The sequence below is a fragment of the Zalophus californianus genome, chromosome 6 (genome assembly GCF_009762305.2).
Source record: "Zalophus californianus isolate mZalCal1 chromosome 6, mZalCal1.pri.v2, whole genome shotgun sequence".
In the NCBI taxonomy this organism is placed as follows: domain Eukaryota; kingdom Metazoa; phylum Chordata; class Mammalia; order Carnivora; family Otariidae; genus Zalophus; species Zalophus californianus.
The window spans coordinates 112,469,942-112,493,383 of record NC_045600.1 but is presented as its reverse complement, the minus strand read 5'-3'; the positions used below and the strand labels follow the sequence as shown (position 1 = coordinate 112,493,383).

At 44.3% G+C, this 23,442-nt stretch overlaps 2 protein-coding genes across 10 annotated transcripts in view; both read right to left on the bottom strand.

The window, feature by feature from the left end:
- Positions 1 to 749: 749 nt before the first annotated feature.
- Positions 750 to 2,423, bottom strand: LOC113909040. Its single transcript, XM_027569932.1, has one exon. It carries the CDS (start codon positions 2,388 to 2,390, stop codon positions 1,821 to 1,823), a length of 570 nt encoding a protein of 189 aa, XP_027425733.1. The 5' UTR covers positions 2,391 to 2,423; the 3' UTR covers positions 750 to 1,820.
- The window catches only part of NEO1 (neogenin 1), a 241,344-nt gene continuing 220,158 nt past the window's right edge, over positions 2,257 to 23,442 (bottom strand). For 6 of the 9 annotated variants that reach the window (XM_027569922.2, XM_027569924.2, XM_027569926.2 and 3 more), the window contains 7 exons: positions 22,346 to 22,493; positions 14,340 to 14,578; positions 13,657 to 13,749; positions 9,890 to 10,048; positions 5,662 to 5,925; positions 3,518 to 3,654; positions 2,257 to 3,320 (listed from right to left, as the gene is read on the bottom strand). In XM_027569922.2, coding sequence (XP_027425723.2) covers positions 3,237 to 3,320; positions 3,518 to 3,654; positions 5,662 to 5,925; positions 9,890 to 10,048; positions 13,657 to 13,749; positions 14,340 to 14,578; positions 22,346 to 22,493 — 1,124 coding nt within the window. In that variant the 3' untranslated portion in view covers positions 2,257 to 3,236. The remainder of the gene's footprint in view (positions 3,321 to 3,517; positions 3,655 to 5,661; positions 5,926 to 9,889; positions 10,049 to 13,656; positions 13,750 to 14,339; positions 14,579 to 22,345; positions 22,494 to 23,442) is intronic. The other 3 variants (XM_027569929.1, XM_027569930.1, XM_027569931.1) reach the window with 2 other exon arrangements.

Genomic DNA, 23,442 nt, shown 5'->3' with positions numbered 1-23,442 from the left:
AAGGGGGGGCCTTTGGGAGGTGATTAGGTCACAAATGTGGAGCCCCCATGAATGGGATCAGTGCTCTTAGAAAAGAGACCCCAGGGATCTCTCTGGCCATGTGAGGCCACAGCAAGGAGATGGCATCTCGGAACCGGGAGGCAGGTCTTCACCAGATGCCAGATCTGCTGCTACTTTGAGCTCGGACTTCCCAGCTTCCAGAACTGTGGGCAATCACTGTTTGCGGTCTGAGCCCCCCAGGCTATGGTATTTCTGTTACAGCAGCCCAAGCTAAGACACAGAGTGCAGGCGGACAGAAAGTGAGGCAGCCTGGCAAAGGCAGGGCTCGGGGTAGACCTGCTCCACACGTCACCCCTGGGAGAGACGGGCCCTGGAGTGGAAGGCCCAGGCCAGGATGCTACCACATCGGGGACCTGGCCTACACACCTCCCAGGAGCGACTGCACTTCTCTGCCAGGGTCCCTTGGCTCTTTCCACCTTCCGTTCCTCGGGCTGCTCAGTCCCCGAAGGGCAGCGATGGTGGGGTGGGGGACAGGAACAAGACTCATCTTCAGGGCTGGTGGAGAAGCTGGCTGTGGCCTGCTGACTCCCGGCTCATCTGCCATACCGCCCTGGGGGCCCCTCAGAACTCCTGCCTTCAAGATTGTGTGGGCAATAGGGAGGTCATGTTGAGGCGGGGAACCGGGGACCCCAAAGCTCTTGTTTTCTTAAAGGAAAAAAACTCTTTGACCACACCGGAGTTTGATTGGATTAAAAAAGTGTATTGGATTTCCAATACTAAATAAAAACATGAAATTGTTTTTTTTTAAAAAGCCATAGAGTTTACAGCATCAACTACAGAAAAGGCCAAACAAGTGTGTACAGAAACTAGTCCCCAGCAGCCCCCCAGGCTCCCCTCCAGCAAACAAGGCAGCAGACACGTTTGTTCCAAATCCTCCTGGAGGAAGCTGCTGAGCAGCCGCTCAACTAGGACATTACAAGACACACAATGGTTTAATTTCAAAAATCACAGGAAAATGTAAGAAAATGTATTAAATTGTGAAAAGGTGCAATACAGAATAGCTTTCCTTTTTCTTAATTTTAAAAAAATCCCCCAACTTTGAACAGTTATTTTATTTAAAAATAGGCCCCCCCGCCCCCATCCTGTGGCAGTATCCAGGTACCGAGGCCCTGAGGTAACACAAGTGTCAGGGTTCACGGGAGGGAGCGCCCCGAATACCGAGCACGTTTCTTTGGGCAAAAGGTAAGACAGCTTCTGGGGAATCTAGCCCTCCTGGTGTCCAGGGTGCTCTGAGTGCTCTCCTCAGGATCAGGTTAAGTGCACTGGTTTTCCAGAACCCCGCCTGGCACAATCCTCTGTGACCAGCTAGCGTGGCAGCAGGACTTCCGGCATTGCACTTCTCATTGCCCCCAAAATAATAAATACAAAGAATTCGTCTTCTACAACAGCAAATACATGTGAAGACCTCAAGAGGGGAAATGATGAATGTACAAAGGCAAGTGGGGTGCCTGTGGGGCCAGGGCAGAGCCCAGCGCCCCCGGGCCGGTGGGCTGGGTATCCACCTGCAGTCTCAGCAGCTCACCTCTCCCTGCCACGGAACCAACGCCTGATGTGCCTTCTCACTGCCTTCCGTACTGTCTTCTGGGGAGTGGCGGGGAGCGGGGGAAGGTGCTTGATGGTCAGTCCTGGATTTTGTTCCTATTTGCAATATTTAAAAAACCCACCTCAGCTCCTTACCTTCTTAAGACAAAGAACGTAAGGGCTGTTTGCAAAGGCAAAGGGCCCCTCAGCATATTTCGGGAGCCCCCGGCTACTCCGTCCTAATCAGGGCCTTCGCTGAGCTGCTGGGATGGAAGAGGTGGCAGCCACCTCCACTGCCCCTTTCTGCTGTCCCCGTCCCCTGCTACCTCCAGAACAATGTTCGGAGAGAAGCGGGGAGCCTCAGGGGTGCTGCAGCCCCTGCCCGCCTCATCCTTGCGAATGCCTTCCCTACGGGGCTCTGGAACAGGGCAGAGAGAACCAGACTGGCTAAGCACAGGGACTAGAGAGAAGCCGGGAGTCCCGTGAGGAAACAAAGCTCCTTCCTTCACCTCCCGCGTCGCCCAGGGAACACACGGTAACAGCGGGAAAGGGCTCCGTTTTGCCCCCCGATTCTCCAGGGACGGCTCGGGCTCTCGCCGGGGCACTGGCTCCTCAGCACGGACAGCCCCACCAGGATGAGACCCAGACATCAGGGCAGCTAAGTCCTTGAACTCACCTATCGCACAGAATTTTTTCACTAGATCCAAATGAAAGTCCAGTTGCAACTTAGTGACAACAGAGATGGACATGCGAGGACGGCATGAAAAAGAAGATGCTTCCGTTCTCTGCAGGCTTCTGGAAGAAAGCATGACGACTGGAACATTCACAGGCCCTAGCAGCCCCTCCACTTCCTGTTCCCAACCTCCCAGCCCACCCCCGCCCCAATACTTTGAAACTGCACAGAAAGCAACAAACAAGTCTTTTCAAATGTTACATTTCATTCAAATAGATCTGCGATCTCACAGTGATGAGAGGAGAAAGTCAGGCCTTTAATAATTATAATAAAAAAATAATAAAAAAGCTTACAAACAGCAATGCAACATTTCCTCCCCCCTCAAAGTGATGAATTAACAGCTGGTAGAGGATGCAATGACGCAGAATTCAAAAATAAAAACAAAAAACAAGCCAACCCCTGGGACAACCCACACTGTCAACGACTTTCCATACAGAATTCAAACAAGTAGTCAAATGTCAACCACTTGTGGAGAACACCATGGACTCCCTTGGTTTTTGATAGTGTTTTTCTTTTGAAGGTAAAATAAAATAGGACACAAATAAAACTGTACGTAAATGCCAATGTCTACACTCCATAAAGGCGATGCAGTTGCAGCACGAAGACACAGCCTGGCCACAAAGTGAAATGTAGGGTGCACTTCTTGCCTCTTCCCCGGACACAAAATTTTGGCCCATGGTGCCCAGTCCTGCAGGGTATCAGCAGGCAAAGGGAAGCCACCCCGACACGGGCTTCTTCCAGGCCAGCGAGCAGAAGGCGGGGGGCCATGCCTGGAGCCGGGCCCATGCAGGCCGCCGGCCGGGCGGCTCGCTCGCTCCGTGCTCTCAGGTGCTGTCCTCGCGTGCTCTCTACAATCCTCACTTTCCAGGCTCTATCCCAAGACTTCTAGACCCAGGTCTGCAGTCAGGTCCTGGGGAAGGTCTCATGCTGTCGTGATGGCGTTTAGGTCCTTCATTAGTCCTTCCAGGTGGGCCATCTCTTTGGTCAGCTCATCTGGTTCATAGCTCTAGGGGAAGAGAAAGCACAGAAGCCCTCAGCACCGTTCCTGGCTCAGAGGAGCTGCTCAGGTTATATCTGCTCAACGAACGAGCACATCTGCTTCACAGTCTGGGCCAGTGCACAACATCAGTGTGACCCACACACTCGCAGGCTGTGGGACACACACCCAGACATCCCGGCTGGGCTGATGGCCCAGAAACTTACACTCTCAGAGTCTTCCAGCATCCTTGTGGTCTCCTGCACGTCAGGGGCACTGGGCACCACTACTGGCATAGGAGGCCGGCTCCTTCCCAAAGTCCCAATGGAGGCCGTCTTCACCGAGTGAATGTGATGGTTCAGAGCTGTGGGGGAGAGAGCACCATTTAGTGTGCGGCCGAGCCTGCTCCCCCAGATCTCATGAAGGCAACTAAGGTCCAAATGCTGCTTCAGGGTGAGGGATGCACCCAGGCCCAGTGCACAGATCCTGCTCTGAAAAGGCACTGCGCTAGATGGAAGGAGGGAGAAAGTGGGGCATCTCAGAGGCTAGAGAAACTACTCCATTTGGCTTTAGAAAACGAGAAGGTCAAAACTCTTTTCATAACAGTAAGATATTTTTGCCTCTGCGCTGATGGTATAAAAGCAACAGTGGGTGAAACTGCTGGAGCGTTAGCATAATTAAGGCAGTGGTACCAAAATATAAAGTCATTCACGGACATGCCTTGCAATTAAAAAAAAAAAAAAAAGCTAGTTTAACTTAAGATCATCCTTAACGAAGTAGTAAAAATTATTTTACGAAATCTCAACCTTGATTACACATCCTTTATTCTATGTGACAAAATGGAGAGTATGCATAAAGTACTTCTGTATACTACAGGACAGTGGCTGGCTGAAGCTCAGGGCATCTGTGACAGCTTGAGTTACAAGCGGAACTGTGGCTTTTGTAATGAAACACCAACATTAGTCCAAAGAAAGACTGATAGTCAAACCAGTTATTCAGACTTGAGCATTTGGCAGACATTTGCTAGAAAGTAAATAAAGTAAGCCAGTCACTTCAAGAAAAACAATGGACGGTTTTTATTGCCAATGATAAAATTTAAGTTTCAAATGAAAATTAGAATGTTGAAAAACTTGTATCTGCCACCAAGAGCTTGAGAGCCTCCCAATACTTACAGACTTTGGTGATATTAATAAATGTATTTTTAGACATTGTATAATGAACTGTATTAAGATCTGGAGGACGTGTATAACTTAATGAGCCAATATTTTCCAAATGACCAATGTGTGATGTCTGATATCATGCATTCAAAGTACAAGATAGATGGATTTTAATGGAACAGAGTACAAACAGTTCATGGATATGGTTACATTATGTTACAAACAAACCTGTAAGAAACTACAACTTCTTGTGTTTTGCTACGGTATCAAAAAAAGAATATCCAGTTCTCTGAAAAAGTTACAAAAATACTCTTCCTTTTTCCAACTTCATATCTGTGAGGCCAGGTTTTCTTCTTACACTTCAACCAAAATAACATATTGCAACAGACTGAATGCAAAAGCAGGTATGAGAATCCAGCTCCCTTCTATTAAGCCAGACATTACAGAGATTTGTAAAAATACAAGACAGTGTCAGTTTTCTCTCTATATCTTTGTTTTGAAAAGTTACTTTTCATAAAAATATGCTATTTATCTTTACCTGATAGATTTGCTATTTTAAAATGAGTTAATAAAATAGCTTAAAGTTTTCTCCATTTTAATTTCTAATACACGAACTATTGGTAGCTCTAGCCCACATAAAGAAAAGCTCCTTCATGGTCTCAATAGCTTTTAAGAGTATAAAGGGGCCCTGAGACCAAAAAGCTTGAAAACCACTGACTTCCCCTTAAACAGACCATCATAACAGATGTGGAGAAGTGGAAAAACATGCCTTTCAGGTTAGGGGACTTTGTTGGGCCATGTAAACTTGAGGAATAGACTTCCGTCCCATCTGAAGGGCCCCTTACTTCTATGTCTTGTCCTCCCTGATCCTTCCCTAGCTTGTAGTAACCCTACAGAGGGAGGCATTTTGGGGAGGCTAAGTGGACTAGATCTGTTGCCCACACCCATAGTCACTGGATTTTTACCACCAAGCATTCTGCACCCAAAACACGGTTCAGAAAGTCAGCCCTCACTCCCCACCATATTATTCTCTGGTTCATATGCATTCCCCAAGGAGGGGAGCCCATATACTTCCTGAGCGGGGCAATGACTTCCAGCTACTCTAAACTGCTAAGATAAGCTTGGAAGATATTTGCTATTTTCAAAGAAGAGGTGACTTGTGCCACAAGCCAGAGCCAAAGGGTCCCACCAGTGGTGCTGCTGTCCTCACTCACCTTGCTGGGAGAGTAATGGTGTGCTTGGCAGCGCGGGGTCATAGGTGGGAGGGCCTGGGGGCGGGACTGCCGGCACAGCAAAGCTCTTCAATGGGTGGGAAGGGCGCACGTGGGCTGTAGGAAGACTCTGGCCTGAATCTTCCTCTTGGGAGCTGGCCAAGTAAGAGGAACTGGTAGCACCTTCAGGATCCTGGTGATCAGTACAGCATGTTTGAGACGAGGAGGCTGGCATGGTGTCAGTGCTGGGGGTATTTCGAACGGATTCTACAGCAGGAAAGTCTAAATGTTAGCATTTCTTCTACCATTAAACACATGCACATACCAGGGTTCTGGCTACTTCTAAGGGCCCCTGAAACCAGCTCAAAAAGCACTCAGGATCAGTGCTAGTCCAAGGCAACATGGATTAGCACCACTGCCAAGGCTAGGTAAGAGTGGACTAATCTAAAGGAGTCCCAAACAACTTTGCCAACCAGCTGCTCTGCTGAAATGTTCTTGCCCACACAGCTAAGTGGTCACAATTTTACAACGTTCTCCTGAGTATTTACTAGGGAGTACACATAAAAGTTCCTGAGACTACTGTCTATTAAGATGTAAGCATAAAAGGAGATTAAAAACATCACTCATTGACTGATAGATGGTCTTAGAAACTGGCCTGTCATAGATAACATGTCCACCTGACAAGTACCAGATCTGCCCACAGGGCCTGGTGGTTACTACAGGGGAGGCAATGCCACGGGCCCTGCATGCCCTTGGGGGACTGTGTACAGCCTCGGCAGAACAATAGCCCCACAGCTCAAGGGAGACTTGGACAACCAAATAGTCCAGAGGTCTGAAAATAGCTTTAAGAGCATGCCATATGAAGGGTGTTTGGGCCCAGAGAAAAAAAATAGGGGAAGATCAGCCTGGAGAAGGGGACGACTAAGGAAGAACATGACAATCTCCAAATATGTGAGGAGGGGTTAGAGTTGTTCCAGAAGGCAGCATGGTGGGACAGAGAAAACCCTGGGTTTGGAGTCAGATAAACGTGGACTATAATCCTGGCATACTAGCTGGGTGAACTTGGCAGTTACTGACTCTGAGTCTGTTTCTTCACCTACAAAACAGGGAGAACAACATAATTCAGTGAGGACTGAGAAGATGTATGAAATGTGCTGAACACGGGACCTGAATAATTGATAACGTTTTTTCTCTGTGAATTACTGAGTGCTTACTCTGAGCCAGCCACTATGCTGTGTGCTTTACATTCATTAGCTCATTCTATGCTCATAGTAACTCAGAAGGCGCCAGGAGGTTAGGGACCGCTCAAGGACACAGTAAGAATGGCGAGGGCAGGAATCCGAATCCCTGCACCCTGACTCCTAAGCCCATGCTTGGAACTACCACATTATACTGCCCTTCCATTTCCAATACCACCTGTCCCCTGACCCTGTGGGGGCAGAAGCAGCACCCAGACCCAGGGAGACCATATGAGAAAGCCCTTTCAAACAGTGTGAGTTGGTGCAGACCAACATCCCTATCCTGAGGAGGGGCCTGGAGACACCAGCTCAGGGCAAACAGGCCGCACCAGGTAGCCAGAAGGAGGGCCTCCCCTGACTCCTAGAGTCTTGCACTTCAAAAAGGAAAATAAACTCTTTTAAGTAGTAATGCATGAGCAGCCTGTAGAAATCCAACCTCTTTCCCTGCCTTTGTCACTGAGGTATCATTGAATCTATTCCCTTGGGCTCTCAGGAGACAAGCCACGCCAGTCATGAGTGCTAACCCCTTAGCTTGAAGATCTTGGGTCCCAGGGCTGAGGGACTCACACACCTTCCCCCAGGGTGGAAAGCCTGGCTGTGATAACCCTACCAGGCCTATGTCGCTTCTCATCCTCTCAAGAGGTGCACTGAAGACCTTGTGTCTTATGCTTGCTTAGGCCAGCTATAACCACAGCTGGGGAGCTGCTGGCCCTACTCCATGTGATCCTGGGCTGGGGAGAAGCTGGTTAGGGAGCGTAGCAGGGGTAGGAGAAGCAGCTACAGCCTGGACCATGTCAGCCGGTATTGGCAGACGGGTTAGGTCAGCTCTGGGCACACAGGCCTGCCCTGGCCGCCTCAGTGCCTGACTTTGATGTATATGCTTCTGAGGGTCAAAGAGATGGGGGAAATGTATAAAAGGAGAACAGGGCTGCCTACAGGAGTCAGAGCCCTGGCCTGTTGCCACACACCAGGGCCGCCTTGCCGTGTAACTGCAGAGAGTGCTGGGCATGTTCTATGCCCAGTGAAGGGCGTGGTGCTGGCCCACAAGGAAAACTACACTGTTATTAAAATTTCTGCTTTGCTCAGGGGCCTACTTCCTGATTGACTTACCTCTCAGGGTTTAAGACACACAAAGTTCACAGTGGCCGAGGGAGGGCCTGGACAAGTAGAAAGTGCTCTTCCTAAGTCAAGTGGCGGCTCTCTAGCTAGAGCAGGGACTGCCCTGGCCAAGTCCCAGTCATGCTTAGCCCACATGTTCAGCAGCACTGAGCTCCAGAGACCCAGGAAAATACAACAGTGAGAGAATTTGGGTCATCAAGAATTTAGATCCTTGCTCTAAGTTTCCAATCTGTCTTCAGTGACTTTCCCTGCCGTTAGTTTACCTTCTTTATCCCCTCTGGTCATTAAAGTGATGAACCCTGTAGTGATACAAATCATTACTTTTCCCTCTCTTCACTGTCTGCCCAAGTCCACAGAGAAAGGACCTTTTAGCAGCACTGGACCACCTGGGTCAGGGCTGGGTGGGGGCTGCTCTGCTCCTTGCCAACCTTCAACACCCTCCTGGTCTGAGAGGAAGGAGGAAGGGGCTAATCTGACTAGGAAGAGCCTGCCATGTACTTGGGCAGGCCCACACCTAGTGGGTGGGATTCTTCTGCCTTAAAAACAGAGAAAGAGAGTCAGGACACCAAAACTGCTTTCTAAGAGCAGATTTGGAAGGCTGCTTTCTGGTCCCTGTTCTATCTGAGACTAGGTCTGCAAAGCAGAGTTTGGTTCTCCAGACAGCTGTCAGTAGACTGTCTTTCCTAAGGCAGGGGGCCCCAAACCTGGATCTGGAGGGAGAGAGCAGGAAGGTTCATTGTGGACATGAGTTTAAGTGGCGTTCTCCAAACCAAGTAAAGGTTTGGGAGAGGTAACTTTGGGAGTTAGTAGGCATTCCTTAATAAAGTTTTGATCTTCGTTTGGTGTTTTGGGTATATTTCAAATTGATCAAAACTTAGAGAGGGAGAATGTTATTAGCAACCCAAACTTCTAGCATGAGGTTTTGAGGTGCTTTTAAAATGGAATTCACTTGAAATTTCCTTATTTTCCAGAATAAGCAAAATTTAATTCTACTAGTAACATCATTAACTATTAACAGACACGTTTCAAATGATGGAGAAAGAACGTATTGTACATGTGAGAAGTTACTAGATTTGCACCTAACACTGAGAAGATGGAAGTTAATTTTCATTTAATGAGTAACAACAGTATTTGTTCCATTTACTATCTCCTCACCTTCATTATTTCCTCCTTAAAACTGTTTTGATAATGCTATTTCTTAAGATTTCCAAACTGGTACATGTTTGCCTGGCACTGTATTTCTTTAAATGAACTGCAGATTTTTAGGCTCATTTCCAATCTGTTTTTTAGAAATGATTCATGACTGTGCAGCCCCTTCTAATGTCAATAATCCTCCAGGCAATGTGAGGTTTACAATGTACACACAATTCAATGTGACCACTGGCCCTGCTGCCCCTGGATGCATCTCTTACTTCAGGCCACAGCAGAAGTATGTGTAAGATCTAATATGAGAATTATCTTACGGCTGCCCTACAGACCCTCGCAGCCACAGAGTAACTGTGAGGCGGAGGCCACGTCTAGTGTCTGAAAAGCAACCCAAATGAGATTTCTGTTCAGATTAGAAGATTAAGAAATAAACAAACTGAAAATATGACTGAATCAAGATGCAACTTGATGAAACAAGACATGGTTATGTGATTAGGGTTATTGTGTTTTTACTAAAAGGACACCTTGCACCAAGCACTTATCAACTTTGGGAGAAAAAAATGGGGGGTGAATTTTACAGAAATCAATTTGAGTCATTAACAGAAATGTTATGATACATAAACAACACAGAAAAATTTCAAATCCTTCTAAGCAGGGCAAGTCCTTCCCATTTCAGCTTGCCAACTCTTGGAATGCTTTCCACCTGGGGCTCGAGCCTCATCTCTCACCTGTGGAATTGGCCCTGTCTGAAAGGGACAGGGATGTGCCAACGGGCCACGGGCTGCCCGGGTGGTAGAGATGACTGCGAGCTGGAGAAGCGAGGCTGCTGGAGTGGAAATGATGGTGAGGGTTATCGAGGGGATGGATGGGATGGGCACTAATCACAGCTGTGGATGAACACAAGACAGAGAAGTGCTTAACATGCTTGCACGGACATACACAAGTCACAGTTCAAGAGCAAAGCCACCCCTGCCCCTCCCGTGCAGTACAACCATTCCCTTAGCTTCCGAGTGGCTGCTGGCTGGATGGGAACAAGTAGCCATGGTTTTACGTTTATTTTTTTAAATCAACACGCTCCTATGTATCTCTCTCTCTATATATGTATATACACACACACACAGAAAAAACCCCTGAGGAATATGCACTAAAATGTTAATGGGATTATCTTGTGGGGAGGCATGGTCAGGAGTTAAAAAAAACTTCTTTTGGTTTATCTGTATTTCCCAATAAACATGGATTACACGAGTTATTAAAAAATATCTATTTGAGTATGTCACAAAATATAAATCCATAGCAAACAAATGATGGTTTAGGTTTCCTTCATTTTTTCTCCTGCTAAAAAAGTAGAAGTTTCTTTTCCTTCAAGTATATTCCTAATATGTTTTTTCTTATTGTTGAATGAGGCATGCAATAGGTATTTAGGCTGAATGGATGAGTAGCTGTTTAATCAGTTTTTCACATCTTAAAAGGAACACAAACAGAACTGAACTCCAGTCCAGTAGGAAAAGCATGAAACACAGGCCTATGGCACCATCTCTTACTGCTTCTAGTCTGGGAGCTCAGCCACATCCATTCACATTTTAAAATATAAATGGATCTTTCCTAATTGCCTCCTTCCTTCCCACAATGCCTAAGGAATTAAATTTGCTGCATTTTGTTAACGAATCCAAATTTCCACACAGATATTTCATATACAACTTTCTATGAAGACAAAACACTTCTTTAATGAGGCTTCATTATCAATCCTAGAGATGCAAACAAACAAAATCAGAAGCCCAGTTAGGGAATAAGCTTCTCTTAGGTACTCCCTTAGAGTACTTCTAGAAACAGAATGTTTAAGACCAACATGGACAGCTCTAAACCCATCAAAGAGGCAAAGAGGTGGGGCTGACTAGGAACACAGGGGACCTTTTTTTCCCCTCTAAGCAAGGGCATCACAAACTGTGATAAAACTTCATAGCCTTTGGAGTCTATTCAATGTCTCTGTCACCAAGGATCTCCCTAGATCTCTGTGGGACCTGGTGAAGAAAAATCCTAGACGCTTTTATTCTCCAGCTATTTCCTGCCCTGGCCACTTGTCAGACAGGCAGGTGGCACAACCAACCAAGGGCCCTGGAGCATCAATGCCCCTTCCCTCCCTCAGGCCTGGGGAACAAAACAGGGGCTTCCCCTGCACTCAGAGACCAGAAGCCTCAGGTGGTCCTCTGGAATAAAACACAACTTGGAAAAGTTGGCAGAGGAGGTTCAGGGTAGTCTGGGAGTCAGCATCTCCTTTAGGGGAAGAGAGGTGGTTTTCTGAAGTGGGGAGCTTCAGCATCAGTATTTTCTAGAATTAAGGCCAGGGGGAGCAGAAGAAGCCTCCTGACTTTTACCTAGGAAATACAACCTGAAAAGCATTCTAGGTATGCAGGACTCTAGCACAGAAAAATAAAACTGATTTTCTCTTTTTAAAGGCATTTCTAGGCTTTCCAAATTGGGTAAATAAAAAAGAAGACAATGTGAAAGCAGCTCCCTAGAATACGCTTGGCAATCACTGGCTGTTAGCTGCCTGGGTCCTGGGCTTCTGAGCAAAGCCTTGTACAAGGCTGACTGAACCTCAGCCAATGCCGGCAAATTCTTTCCCAGCAGTGCTCAGCAGCTGAAGGCCAGGCAGGTGGATAGTGGGACAGACTCCAGGGAACCCCAGCTTGAGAAAAAGGACTGGAGCCACGTGTGGTAAAGGAGATCTCAAAACCTGAAGGTCACAAGTATATCAGAATACCTGGTTTCAGATTCCTGAATTAAAGATTCCACTCACTTGCCCAACTATTGAGGCACAAATTAAATAATACTGTATATTTATAAGTGTACTCCTTGCCCATCCCCCAAAAAAGAAAAAGAGAAAAAAAGAACTGATACCAACTGGTACAACATATCTTTTCTCCTTAACATTTAAAAATAAGCCAGTTCAGGTAAAAACTAAAATCTTACACAAAGCAAACAAGCAGTCAAGTTACCATCTTGCTATACATCAAACCCAACTGGAATGGATTTATTCTTTTCAGACACTTACGTTTTTAGACCTGGGACCCCAGCCAGGGCACCTCTTTTCAGAGGAAAACCATGTTTTTCCCTGCATGCTTCTAAGGTCAGGCCTTTCTTTTTTCATCACGGTCCCTACTGCAGAAATGACCTGCTAATGAATCAGCCCTTTCTCTTTCAAAGCTGACTTTTAGAATCTAGTGCCTACATATCTGTGCACGGTGAGTGTGACAGTGTGTGTGTATGCATTTACACACCTGGGTGTTTCACCAGTTTCCAAGTACAGGGGGTCAGGGTTCACTTTTTTTTTTTAAGATTTTATTTATTTATTTGACAGAGAGAGACACAGCGAGAGAGGGAACACAAGCAGGGGGAGTGGGAAGGGGAGAAGCAGGCTTCCTGCCAAGCAGGGAGCCCGATGTGGGGCTCGATTCCAGGACCCTGAGATCATGACCTGAGCTGAAGGCAGTTGCTTAACCAACTGAGCCACCCAGGCGCCCAGGGTTCACTTCTTTGGGTGTAGGGTATCTGTGATTATTTAAATCTCTGCCACTTGTCGACAGAGAGGTGGCTGAGAGTTCTGAAATTGGATATCTTAAGAAATGAATAAAAAATTCAAAACCTCATTTAGGTTAAACTGGAAAGTGATCTAGTGGATGCTTTCAGGATTTGAATCTAGGTATCTGACAGTGTGAAGGCTTACTGAGCATCTGTTCAGCTTACAGCAAATAGTTCTGGTATAGAACTGAAAAAACTTGCTATCAGTAGGCAGGTAGCTTTTTCACCATAGGATGGCACAGGGGACTCTTACCTGAAAGCCCCACCGTGCTAGCCAGTCTGAACAGATTCCCTACCTTGAAAACAGTGACAAGGGAGAAGACATAGTAGTCTGAACAAAAGAATTGGTTTGTTCCATTGTTTTTTGGTTTTTAATCATGATATTTAACTTAGTTTGAATTTCAAATATTATTAAAGGAGGCCAGGTAACTTTTATGCTTATCAAAGTGAGGCATGGTCAAATAAGGTTGAAAAATTTTGTTTTAAAAACTCCGTTCTATAAACTTAAAAGCCCTCTAAAATATAAAGTCTATTAATTAAAGAAATGGCAGGTGCCCATCAACATTGAATGTGTATCAGGAAGTCTAAGGAACACTATGGTATCTGGCCATCCTCAGCTCCAGCCCGGAAGGATGCTTCTCCATCCCTCCTGTAGAGATGCTGTGCATACTGTTAGGGGGATTGGTTACTTCTCTGTTCCTGGGAGACTGGGGTAGTTGGCTTTTTAGCTTATTTATCTCAAGAATAATGTTAATTGCAAAATATGAAAGTGGTATTTCCAGCTCAAGGTGCCGAAGCTTCAGTGGGTCATCCTTTGTGTCAGGATCACATAAATTCAAAGAGATCATTCATATTGGTTCCCCAGGACGACTGGGTAGATTGGCAGCACAGGGGAAATGAGAGGCTTTTAACTTACGCTGGGGTGGCTGGGAGTCAAAGGGCATCATCATTTTTGGTCTCATTCCCCGCCTTCCAGCCAGTGTAGACATGCTGTCCTCTGATTCATGCCCTAGACATCAAATATGGAGGTTAGTTATAAGCATGTGCCCTAGGCCATTAAGCAGCCTCAGCAGCAAAATATTTGCAATGAGGGGTTCAGGACTCGCAAACAACATAATGAGGACAAGGTGTTTCTGCAGGAAGTGAAAAAAGAGGAAAATGATCAGTAGTCTCTGTTGAGAGTCAGTGCAGTTGACACAATGCCACCTACCATGCTTCCATGTGGTGTTTGCGAGTAAGAGCATCCAGACCAAGAACATTCTGAACACCACAGTGAGAGGTGGACTCCAAATGGAGGGAGAGGATGAAACGTACAGACATAGGCTAGGTTGTCTCAAATGCTTCAGTATCAAGTTGGTGACACATGAGAAGAGACCTAACAGATCTAGAAGGTTGTCTCATCTGGGTACAGAACCTCTTCCCCATAACAAGCTATTTTTCCCCCAAGCTATCTACTCTTTATCAGATGTTGACCAAATCCCACAACACATGTTTCTTTAAACCTAACCTCACACAGGAATCACCAAATTCAGGCAACTGTAGGAAATGGAAAATGATTTAAATGGAAATAGTTTTCCCACATTTGGGGACAACCTGCACCTCTATATGAATTCCGCCTTTGATGGATGTTGCTGTCCATGGAATTGTCAACTGGTGTGATATCTTGAGAGTTACGAGGAATTGGAGTATCAGTCATGATGGGGTTTGGGTCTGGAGATTTATCGATGGGTTTCAGCTCCAGTCTCTCATGATGGATCCAGAGGTCTGGGGGTTTGACATCTTTGGAGTTCCCTTTGTACTTGTGGGAGCCATTCACTGATTTGCAAGCAGCTCGTTTCCTAGGCACAAATTTAAGAGGTTTTTTGTTTGTTTTTTTTTAAGTAACTCTTTTGAACTTATTTGTGAAAAGGCTTGAATGATTAAAAGTGCCCTTCTGAGAGATGCCTCAAGCAAAGGCAGAAACTAAAAATACATAAACAAAACAAGAGAAAACAGGGGCAAGAAGTTTACTTTTGGAAACAGTAAATGTATCTCTGCTTTGTCCACACATATTTAAAGATACATACAAGGGCATATTTGACTACTGCCTTGTGACCATTTTTTTTTATTATTATCAACAGACTAGACAGCATTTTAAAATTAAGTTATCTCTAAAGCAGAAGGTTTCTCAAGTTCCAATCAATAGAGAAAGAACATTAGAAATGTAACAATGGAATAGAGGTAGAGTCTGTAGCTTATAAAAGAGGAAGGGAACAACATTTCAGGTAGCCCAAACCTAGGACTACCAAATGGGTAAAGTCAAGAATGTGGATGACAGTGTCTACTTCTCTGTGCCTTAATTTCTCCATTCACTCACTCACACTCACTCATCCACTCAGTATGAATTTATTAGGTACCCACTGTATGTCAGTCAGTCCCTGTACTGGACTGCTATGCCCTCAGCATTTCTGGTCAAGTGAGGAAGACATATGTTGATCTCATTATTTTAAAATATTTTGAGCTTAATGAAATGCCAAGTGTTATAGTTACTTCTTAATAGTTGGCATAAAGTGGCTAGGACAAACCTGGAGAAAGAGGTGATACTGAAGTTAAGACTTAAAGGAGGAAGGGCAGAGGATGCTTTCCAGGTGATGAAATCGGCTTATGTCAAAGCCTTGAAGCAGAGCACAATAGCCTGGGATATCAGAGGGCCTGTAAGAAGTCCTGAGTGGTAGAGGCATAGTGAACCATGTGGAGAATGATATGAAGTGATGCTGGAAAGGTAGCCCAGATCATAAAGAGCTTTTAGAGACATGCCAAGAGTTTAACTTCCCTCTATGAGTAATGAGAAACCACTACATGGTTTCAAGCAGGACAGTACGGAGATCAATTCTGAGTTAAACATTTATACCAACTGTGGTATGAAGAATGGGGTTATGGGGTGGGGGCCAGAACAGGAGACCAGGTAGGATGCTACGGCATCAGTCTTAGCCATGACTGACCGTGGTCCAGGATAGCGGAACGGAGGAAGGAGGCAGATTTGACAGCTATTTAGAAGGCAGAAATGACAAGCCTTGACGACTAAATGATGTGAGGTGGGGTGGGAGTAGAGAAGGAAGAGGAGCAGACGATGTTGACAAGGTCTGAGGCTAAGCCGTTTACTAACATTGGAATTAATGGGGTAGAAGCAGGCTTGACAGAAAAGATTATAAATTGTCGTATACACGGTGAGTGCCTCTGAGACATTCAAGAGGAAATGTAGAAGAGGCAACTGGGCGTGCAAGTCTGAGACTCAGAAGAGGCTGTGGCCAGAGACAGAAACACAGAAGTAACAGGAATGCAGACAGTCAATGAAGCCATGGGAGTAGATATCACTGGGGAACAGCAGAGAAGGAGCAGTAAGTCTAGGATCAGGTCCTGAGGAAGGTTTGATGGCTGGGTAGACAGGAGGAGCTGTGAAAGGGAACATACGATTATGACATACAGGAGAAGAGAATGTTTCAAGAAGGAAGAGTAGTTGAATTAAATATTGTTGAGAGATTAAGCCAAGGACTAAAAAGTGTCTGCTGTTTGACAAAATACAGCATCCTTTCCTGATTAAAACTCTTCAGAGTATAGGGATAGAGGGACTATTCCTCAATTTCATAAAATCCATCTATGAAAAACCCACAGCGAGTATCATCCTCAGTGGGGAAAAGCTGAGAGCCGTTCCCTTAAGATCAGGAACATGTCAAGGATGCCCACTCTCGCCACTACTGTTCAACATAGTACTAGAAGTCCTAGCAACAGCAATCAGACAACAAACAGAAATAAAAGGTATTCAAATTGGCAAAGAAGAACTCAAACTCTCTCTCTTCGCAGATGACATGATACTTTATGTGGAAAACCCAAAAGACTCCACCCCCAAATTACCAGAACTCATGCTGCAATTCAGTAATGTGGCAGGATACAAAATCAATGCACAGAAATCAGTTGCTTTCTTATACACTAACAATGCAACTGTAGAAAGAGAAATTAGAGAATCTATTCCATTTACAACAGCACCAAAAACCATAAGATACCTTGGAATAAACCTAACCAAAGAAGAAGTAAAGGATCTATACTCTAGGAACTACAGGACACTCATGAAAGAAATCGAAGAAGACACAAAAAGATGGAAAAACATTCCATGCTCATTGATCGGAAGAATAAACATTGTTAAAATGTTTATGCTGCCCAGAGCAATCTATACGTTCAACGCCATCCTGATCAAAATTCCAAAGACATTTTTCAGTGCTGGAACAAACAATCCTAAAATTTGTATGGAATCAGAAAAGACCCCAAATCGCCAAAATGTTGAAAAAGAAAAACAAAGTTGGGGGCATCATGTTGCCAGATCATGCTATGTTACAAAGCTGTGATCACCAAGACAGCATGGTATTGGCACAAAAACAGACACATAGACCAGTGGAACAGAATAGAGAGCCCAGATATGGACCCTTAACTCTATGGTCAAATAATCTTCGACAAAGCAGGAAAAAATATGCAATGGAAAAAAGACAGTCTCTTCAATAAATGGTGCTGGGAAAATTGGGCAGCTATATACAGAAGAATGAAACTCAATCATTCTCTAACACCATACACAAAGATAAACTCAAAATGGATGAAAGACCTCAATGTGAGACAGGAATCCATCAAAATCCTAGAGGAGAACATAGGCAGTAACCTCTTTGGCATCGGCCACAGCAACTTCTTTTAAGACACATCTCCAAAGGTTAGTGAAACAAAAGCAAAATGACCTTCTGGGACTTCATCAAGATAAAAAGCTTCTGCACAGCAAAGGAAACAGTCAATAAAACAAAGAGGCAACCCACAGAGTGGGAGAAGATATTAGCAAATGACACTACAAAGGGCTGATATGCAAGATCTATAAAGAACTTCTCAAACTCAATACACAAAAAACAAATAATCAAGTCAAAAAATGGGCAGAAGACGTGAACAGACACTTCTCAAAAGAAGACATACAAATGGCTAACAGACACATGAAAAAAATGCTCACATCACTAGCCATCAGAGACATACAAATCAAAACCACACTGAGATACCACCTTACACCAGTTAAGATTGGCAAAAATTGACAAGGCAGGAAACAACAAATGTTGGAGAGGTTGTGGAGAAAGGGGAACCCTCTTACACCGTTGGTGGGAATGCAAGTTGGTACAGCCACTTTGGAAAACAGTGTGGAGATTCCTCAAAAAATTAAAAATAGAGCTACCCTATGACCCAGTAATTGCACCACTGGGTATTTACCCCAAAGACACAGATGTAGTGAAAAGAAGGGCCATATGCATCCCAATGTTCATAGCAGCAATGTCCGCAATAGCCAAACTGTGGAAAGAGCTCAGATGCCCTTCAACAGATGAATGAATAAAGATGTGGTCCATATATACAATGGAATATGACTCAGCCATCAGAAAGGATGAACACCCAAACTTTTACATCAACATGGATGGGACTGGAGGAGATTATGCTAAGTAAAATAAATCAAGCAGAGAAAGTCAATTGTCACATGGTTTCACTTATTTGTGAAACATAAGGAATAGCATGGGGGACATTTGGAGAGTAAAGGGAAAAATGAAGGGGGGTAAATCAGAGGGGAGGATGAACCATGAGAGACCGTGAACTCCGAGAAACAAACGGAGGGTTTTAGAGGGTAGGGGGGTGGGGGGATGGGTTAGCCCGGTGATGGGTATTAAGGAGGGCACATATTGCATGGAGCACTGGGTGTTATACACAAACAATGAATCGTGGATCACTACATCAAAAACTAATGATGTTCTGTATGGTGACTAACGTAACATAATAAAATAAAATTCAAAAAAAGTCTGCTGGCTTTAACAATATGGAGGTCATCAATCCTCAGCAAAAGCAATTTGGTAAAGTGGTAGGAGCAGAATCCAAATTAACAAGAACTGAAGCATAAGTAGGCAATGAAAGAATGGATGAGTGTATATCGTAATCAAGAAATTCTGTGGTGAAGGGAAAGACAGGGGTTTGTAAACAGCCGAGAACCATGCAGTGGAGTTATAATTACGATTTCTTAGGATGAAAGAGGTGTGAGCACACTTGCTGCTGAAGGGACAAAGCCAAGAGAGTGAAATGTTAGCTGTGCTGGAGGGGGTAACAGCAAGTATAAGGTCTTAGAAAGATGAGAGCCATTGAGATCCAGAGGATAAATGGAGAACTGGCTTCTGGTAGGAGGAAGTACACTGAAGAAGGTTTTTGGATCACACGGTGGTACCTGGAGGTAGTTCTCATCTGCTAAGGGTGAGGTAGCTAATGAGGAATGTGTTGAGAAGCAATGAGCGGCTAGGCCTTAAATGCTCGGTCAACTTTGAGTTTGTAAGAGCCTAAAAGCCCCTACAATTGAAATGGGAGGCACTTCAGGCATCAGAGAGGAAGAAAAGTATTAAGAAAAGCTCACACATATTTTTCAGTGGTTCATGGAATGCCTGGAAAGATGGTCACTGAGAGAGGGAGAGGGAAAGCCCCATGAAGACTCGACACAATTCTTTTAAGCAAAAGGACCCAAATCTGCAAGATTTGCAGATTCAAAGTACAGAGCCTATTACCAACTCAGTTTTCTACCTCTCAATCTGAAGAAGTACTTTATTTTTTTATTTACTTTGAATTTTAAATACCCCAAAGTACTAAGGAATTCCGTCACTTTGTTTTTTTTAGATTCTTTTAAATAAAGAGATCAAGATTTCTGAAACTAGATATAAAACCAAGTTCATAAAAGTAGGTACACTTGAAATGCTGAACAAAGGAACCTTGCAGAAAAGTTCTAGAGTAGAAATAACGTCATTGCTGACACGTTTCAGAGAAACAGTTTTCCATAATCTAAAGGAGGCAGGGAGAGGTGTAAGAGGCAGTGGTCAGGGAGCTTATAAAAGGAGCCCCCCTCCCTTGCCTTGGAAAAGAGAGGCAATGCAAGCTACAGGAAGCTATTTTGTTTGGGCAAAGAAAGATTAAAAGCCTCATGTAACACAAAATGACAAGGCCATCACTAGAAGCAGCAACAGGGTAGTCTGTACTTGTCTATATGAAAACAAATGTGTTTTGAACACATGCATCTTGCCTTGGGCAGACCAAGTCTGAGGGATAATCACAAACACTGACACGAACTTGTCTTTCTCTTTTATGGAGCAATAACTCCATCTTATGATCTTTTAGGATACAGCAATTAAAGTCATTTTATTGCCCACAGGTGTTTTTTGCTATTAGGGGTAATTCAGGAATCTTTTTATTTTTTGGTATCTGTCTCGTTGGCCAGATACTATATGTGAGTTGAAAGTGGTCTAGGGTCAGGGACTCTCTCAAGTTTAGGAGCATAGGCTGTTATCAAGCAGTATTATAACTGAATCACCTCGCTATTTGCTCTAGACAATTACCACAACTCTCAATATCCTAGAGGAGTTCAGGGCTAGCAGTCATTCGACCCCTCATTATAGATGAGCCTTTCTTATTCACTAAATCAGTATCTCCCCACTGACCCCCAACCTGTCCCTGCCAGTCCCTAACCTCAACTTCCACACCTGGTAGCACTTCTTGAAACATATTCTTTTTTTTTTTTTTAACGGATTTTAAAATTTATTTGAGAGAGAGAGAGCACACATGGAGCAGGGGGTGGAGGGAGGAACAGAGTAAGAGGGAGAGAGCAACTCAAGCAGACTCTGCACTGAGCATGAAGCCTGATGTGGGGCTCAATCTCACGACCCTGAGATCATGACCCGAGTCGAAACTAAGAATCAGATGTTCAACCAACTGAAACACCCAGGTGCCCTGTTGAAAAATATTCTTAAACTTAGATGTAGAGTAAGAGGTCTGTGGTCTTCTTCCATTTCAGGTGGCATTTGTGCAGTGAGAAAGCCTGTAAGAATGCCCATAAACTCCTGTGCATCTGGTTCACCTTGTGCATATACCAAACAGTACTCCAAAGCAGCTACCGGCAAGGCTGGGCTGGACAAAGTCCACTTCCCTCGGCAGATCTATTCTCTACTTGGCTCTGTGACTCGAGAGGTTGAGTTAAATGACCTCTATCTGCTTTACTTGGCAACCCTGCTCCCAGCTTCCGACGAGAAACAGGCACGAGACTGGAGAGTAGGAGGTGTTTTTACCCTGTCCCCGCCCTGTGGGGCTAGAGGCTGGCAGAATCCACATTCCTCCCAGCACCCCCAGCTCCTGTCAAACCTTCTCCTACTGCTTCATACCTCTGAACACAGCTCTCTCTTCTTCAGGAAGACCTCTTGCCCTTTCAGGCCTACAGGTGACAGTGGCTTATCATGGCTGCTGGGCCTTGAACGTCTCTGCCTCGTCTCCTAACCCCACCTGTGACTCTGTAAATGGTCCCTTCATTAAACTTCCTTCCACCCCTCTTGAGTATGCACCTGTTTCCTGCCAGAACACTGATCCACATTTACAGGAAGAACCATTCTGCATTTCCCTTAAAAATATTTAAAACATCACTTTTCATGTACAGTTAACCCTTGAACAACATGGGACTGAACAGTGGGGGTCCACTTACACGCAGACTTTTAAAAATGTTTTTATTTAGGGCGCCTGGGTGGCTCAGTTGGTTGGGCCACTGCCTTCGGCTCAGGTCATGATCCTGGAGTCCCGGGATCGAGTCCCGCATCGGGCTCCCTGCTCAGCGGGGAGTCTGCTTCTCCCTCTGACCCTCTCCCCTCTCATGTGCTCTCTCTCTCTCTCATTCTTTCTCTCAAATAAATAAATAAAAAAATCTTTAAAAATGTTTTTATTTAAATTCCAGCTAGTTAACATACAGTGTAATATTAGTTTGGGGTGTACAATAAAGTGATTCAACACTTCCATACATTACCCAGTCCTCACAACAAGTGCACTCCTTAACCCCCTTCACCGATGTCCCCCATCCCCCCACCCACCTCCCTGCTGGTGACCATCAGTGTGTTCTCTAGAGTTAAGAGTCTGTTTCTTTTTTTCCCTTTGCTCATTTGTTTTGCCTCTTAAATTCTAAACGAGTGAAAAGTATGGTATTTGTCTTTCTCTGACTGACTGATTTCACTTAGTAATACTCTCTAGCTCCATCCATGTAGTTGCAAATGGCAAGATCTCCCTCTTTTATATGGCTGAATAATATTCCATTGTATATATAAATACTGCATCTTCCATTTCCCCCCTCATATCTAGGGTTAGGGTTGGGGTTAGGGCCAGCGTGAGGGTATGTACCTAATATCCTGCAATTCAGAGACCTCTCTGGAGGGTTACAGTTATCGGTAAGAATACAATATATATACATTTTGTATATAATATACATGTATTATACATATATGCATACATAACATATATACATATATAATATACAACACACAAAATAGGTGTTAATCAACAGTTTATGTTATCAGTAAGGCTTTCTGTCAATAGTAGGCTATTGGTAGTTAAATTTTGGGGGTCAAAATTTATATGCAGATTTTTGACTGCATGGGGGGATCAGCACCCCTAATCCCCACATTGTTCAAGGGTAAACTTTATCTCTTTGTACAACTCCAAATACAGAAGTCACAGAGGAGCAAAAGAATAGATAGCAAAAATCATGGGCTCCTTACTTTTTCTGGTGAGAGGTGGTGCGCCTGGTGCAAAAGACAGCAATGACCACAACCACCACAATGGTGACAACGCCAACTGAAACAATGATGACCAGCAGCATGCTACTGTCCAGGGGAGAGGTGGGGCTTCCATGTGGGCTGTTACTACCTGTAGAGGGAAAACCGGTACATTTGTTAGTGCTTGAGAATTCCAAAAATGCATCCACTCAAGAGTATGGAAACTTGATGTGAGAGTCTCTGTAATATACTCGTTGCTTTGGATACAAGTGTCTCATGTAATCTGCAGAGCCAAGTTTATGCACTATGTACAGTTCTTAACACAGTACCTTGCACAAAGCTGGTGTTCAGTAAAAGCTTCTCGAATTATACTGAACATTATACTTGGACAAATAAAGGGTCTGCCCCTCCCCCCCCCCAGTGTCTTATGTTATATTATGCATACATTTGTCTTATAAAGCACCATTTGTAAATAATTTAGTTTTCTGACTTTCAAAAGCATTTTAAAAATGTACATTCACAGAAAGCTAAAGTTTTCCCCCACATACAGATGTCTGAGATCACAAAAACTACTTGAAAAATACAGTCTGCTTTTATAAATATAGTCTTTGCAAAGTTAATTCTCTTATTCAGTTTCAGGGAAAAGTAGGTCTGTACATATGCATTAATTTGACAAATATTTACTGAGTAGTTAGTATGTGCCAGGCATTGTTCTAGGTACTAGGGATGCAACAGTGTATAACAAGGATGTGACTGCTGGGGTAGGGGTAGAAAATAAACAAATAAGAAATTATTAGTAATAAGTGCTATGAAAAAAATAAAAAGAGGGGATATGATACCATAGGATAGCTGATGTCTTTCCTTCCAGTTATTCCCTCTCTCCTCTACAATAGTCAGATCTGTACAATAATGGATGGGCTGCCTTATAAAGTAATGAGTGTTTAGTTTCTAGAAGTGTTTAAGAAGAATCATTCTACCAGTTTGGGAGATTGTAGAAGAAAATTCCTAACATGAAGCTATGGCTTGGGAATCTTTTTTTAGAAAAGCTCCTAAAGTGATTCCTAAATACAACCCTGGTTTATAAACTTATGAACTAATTC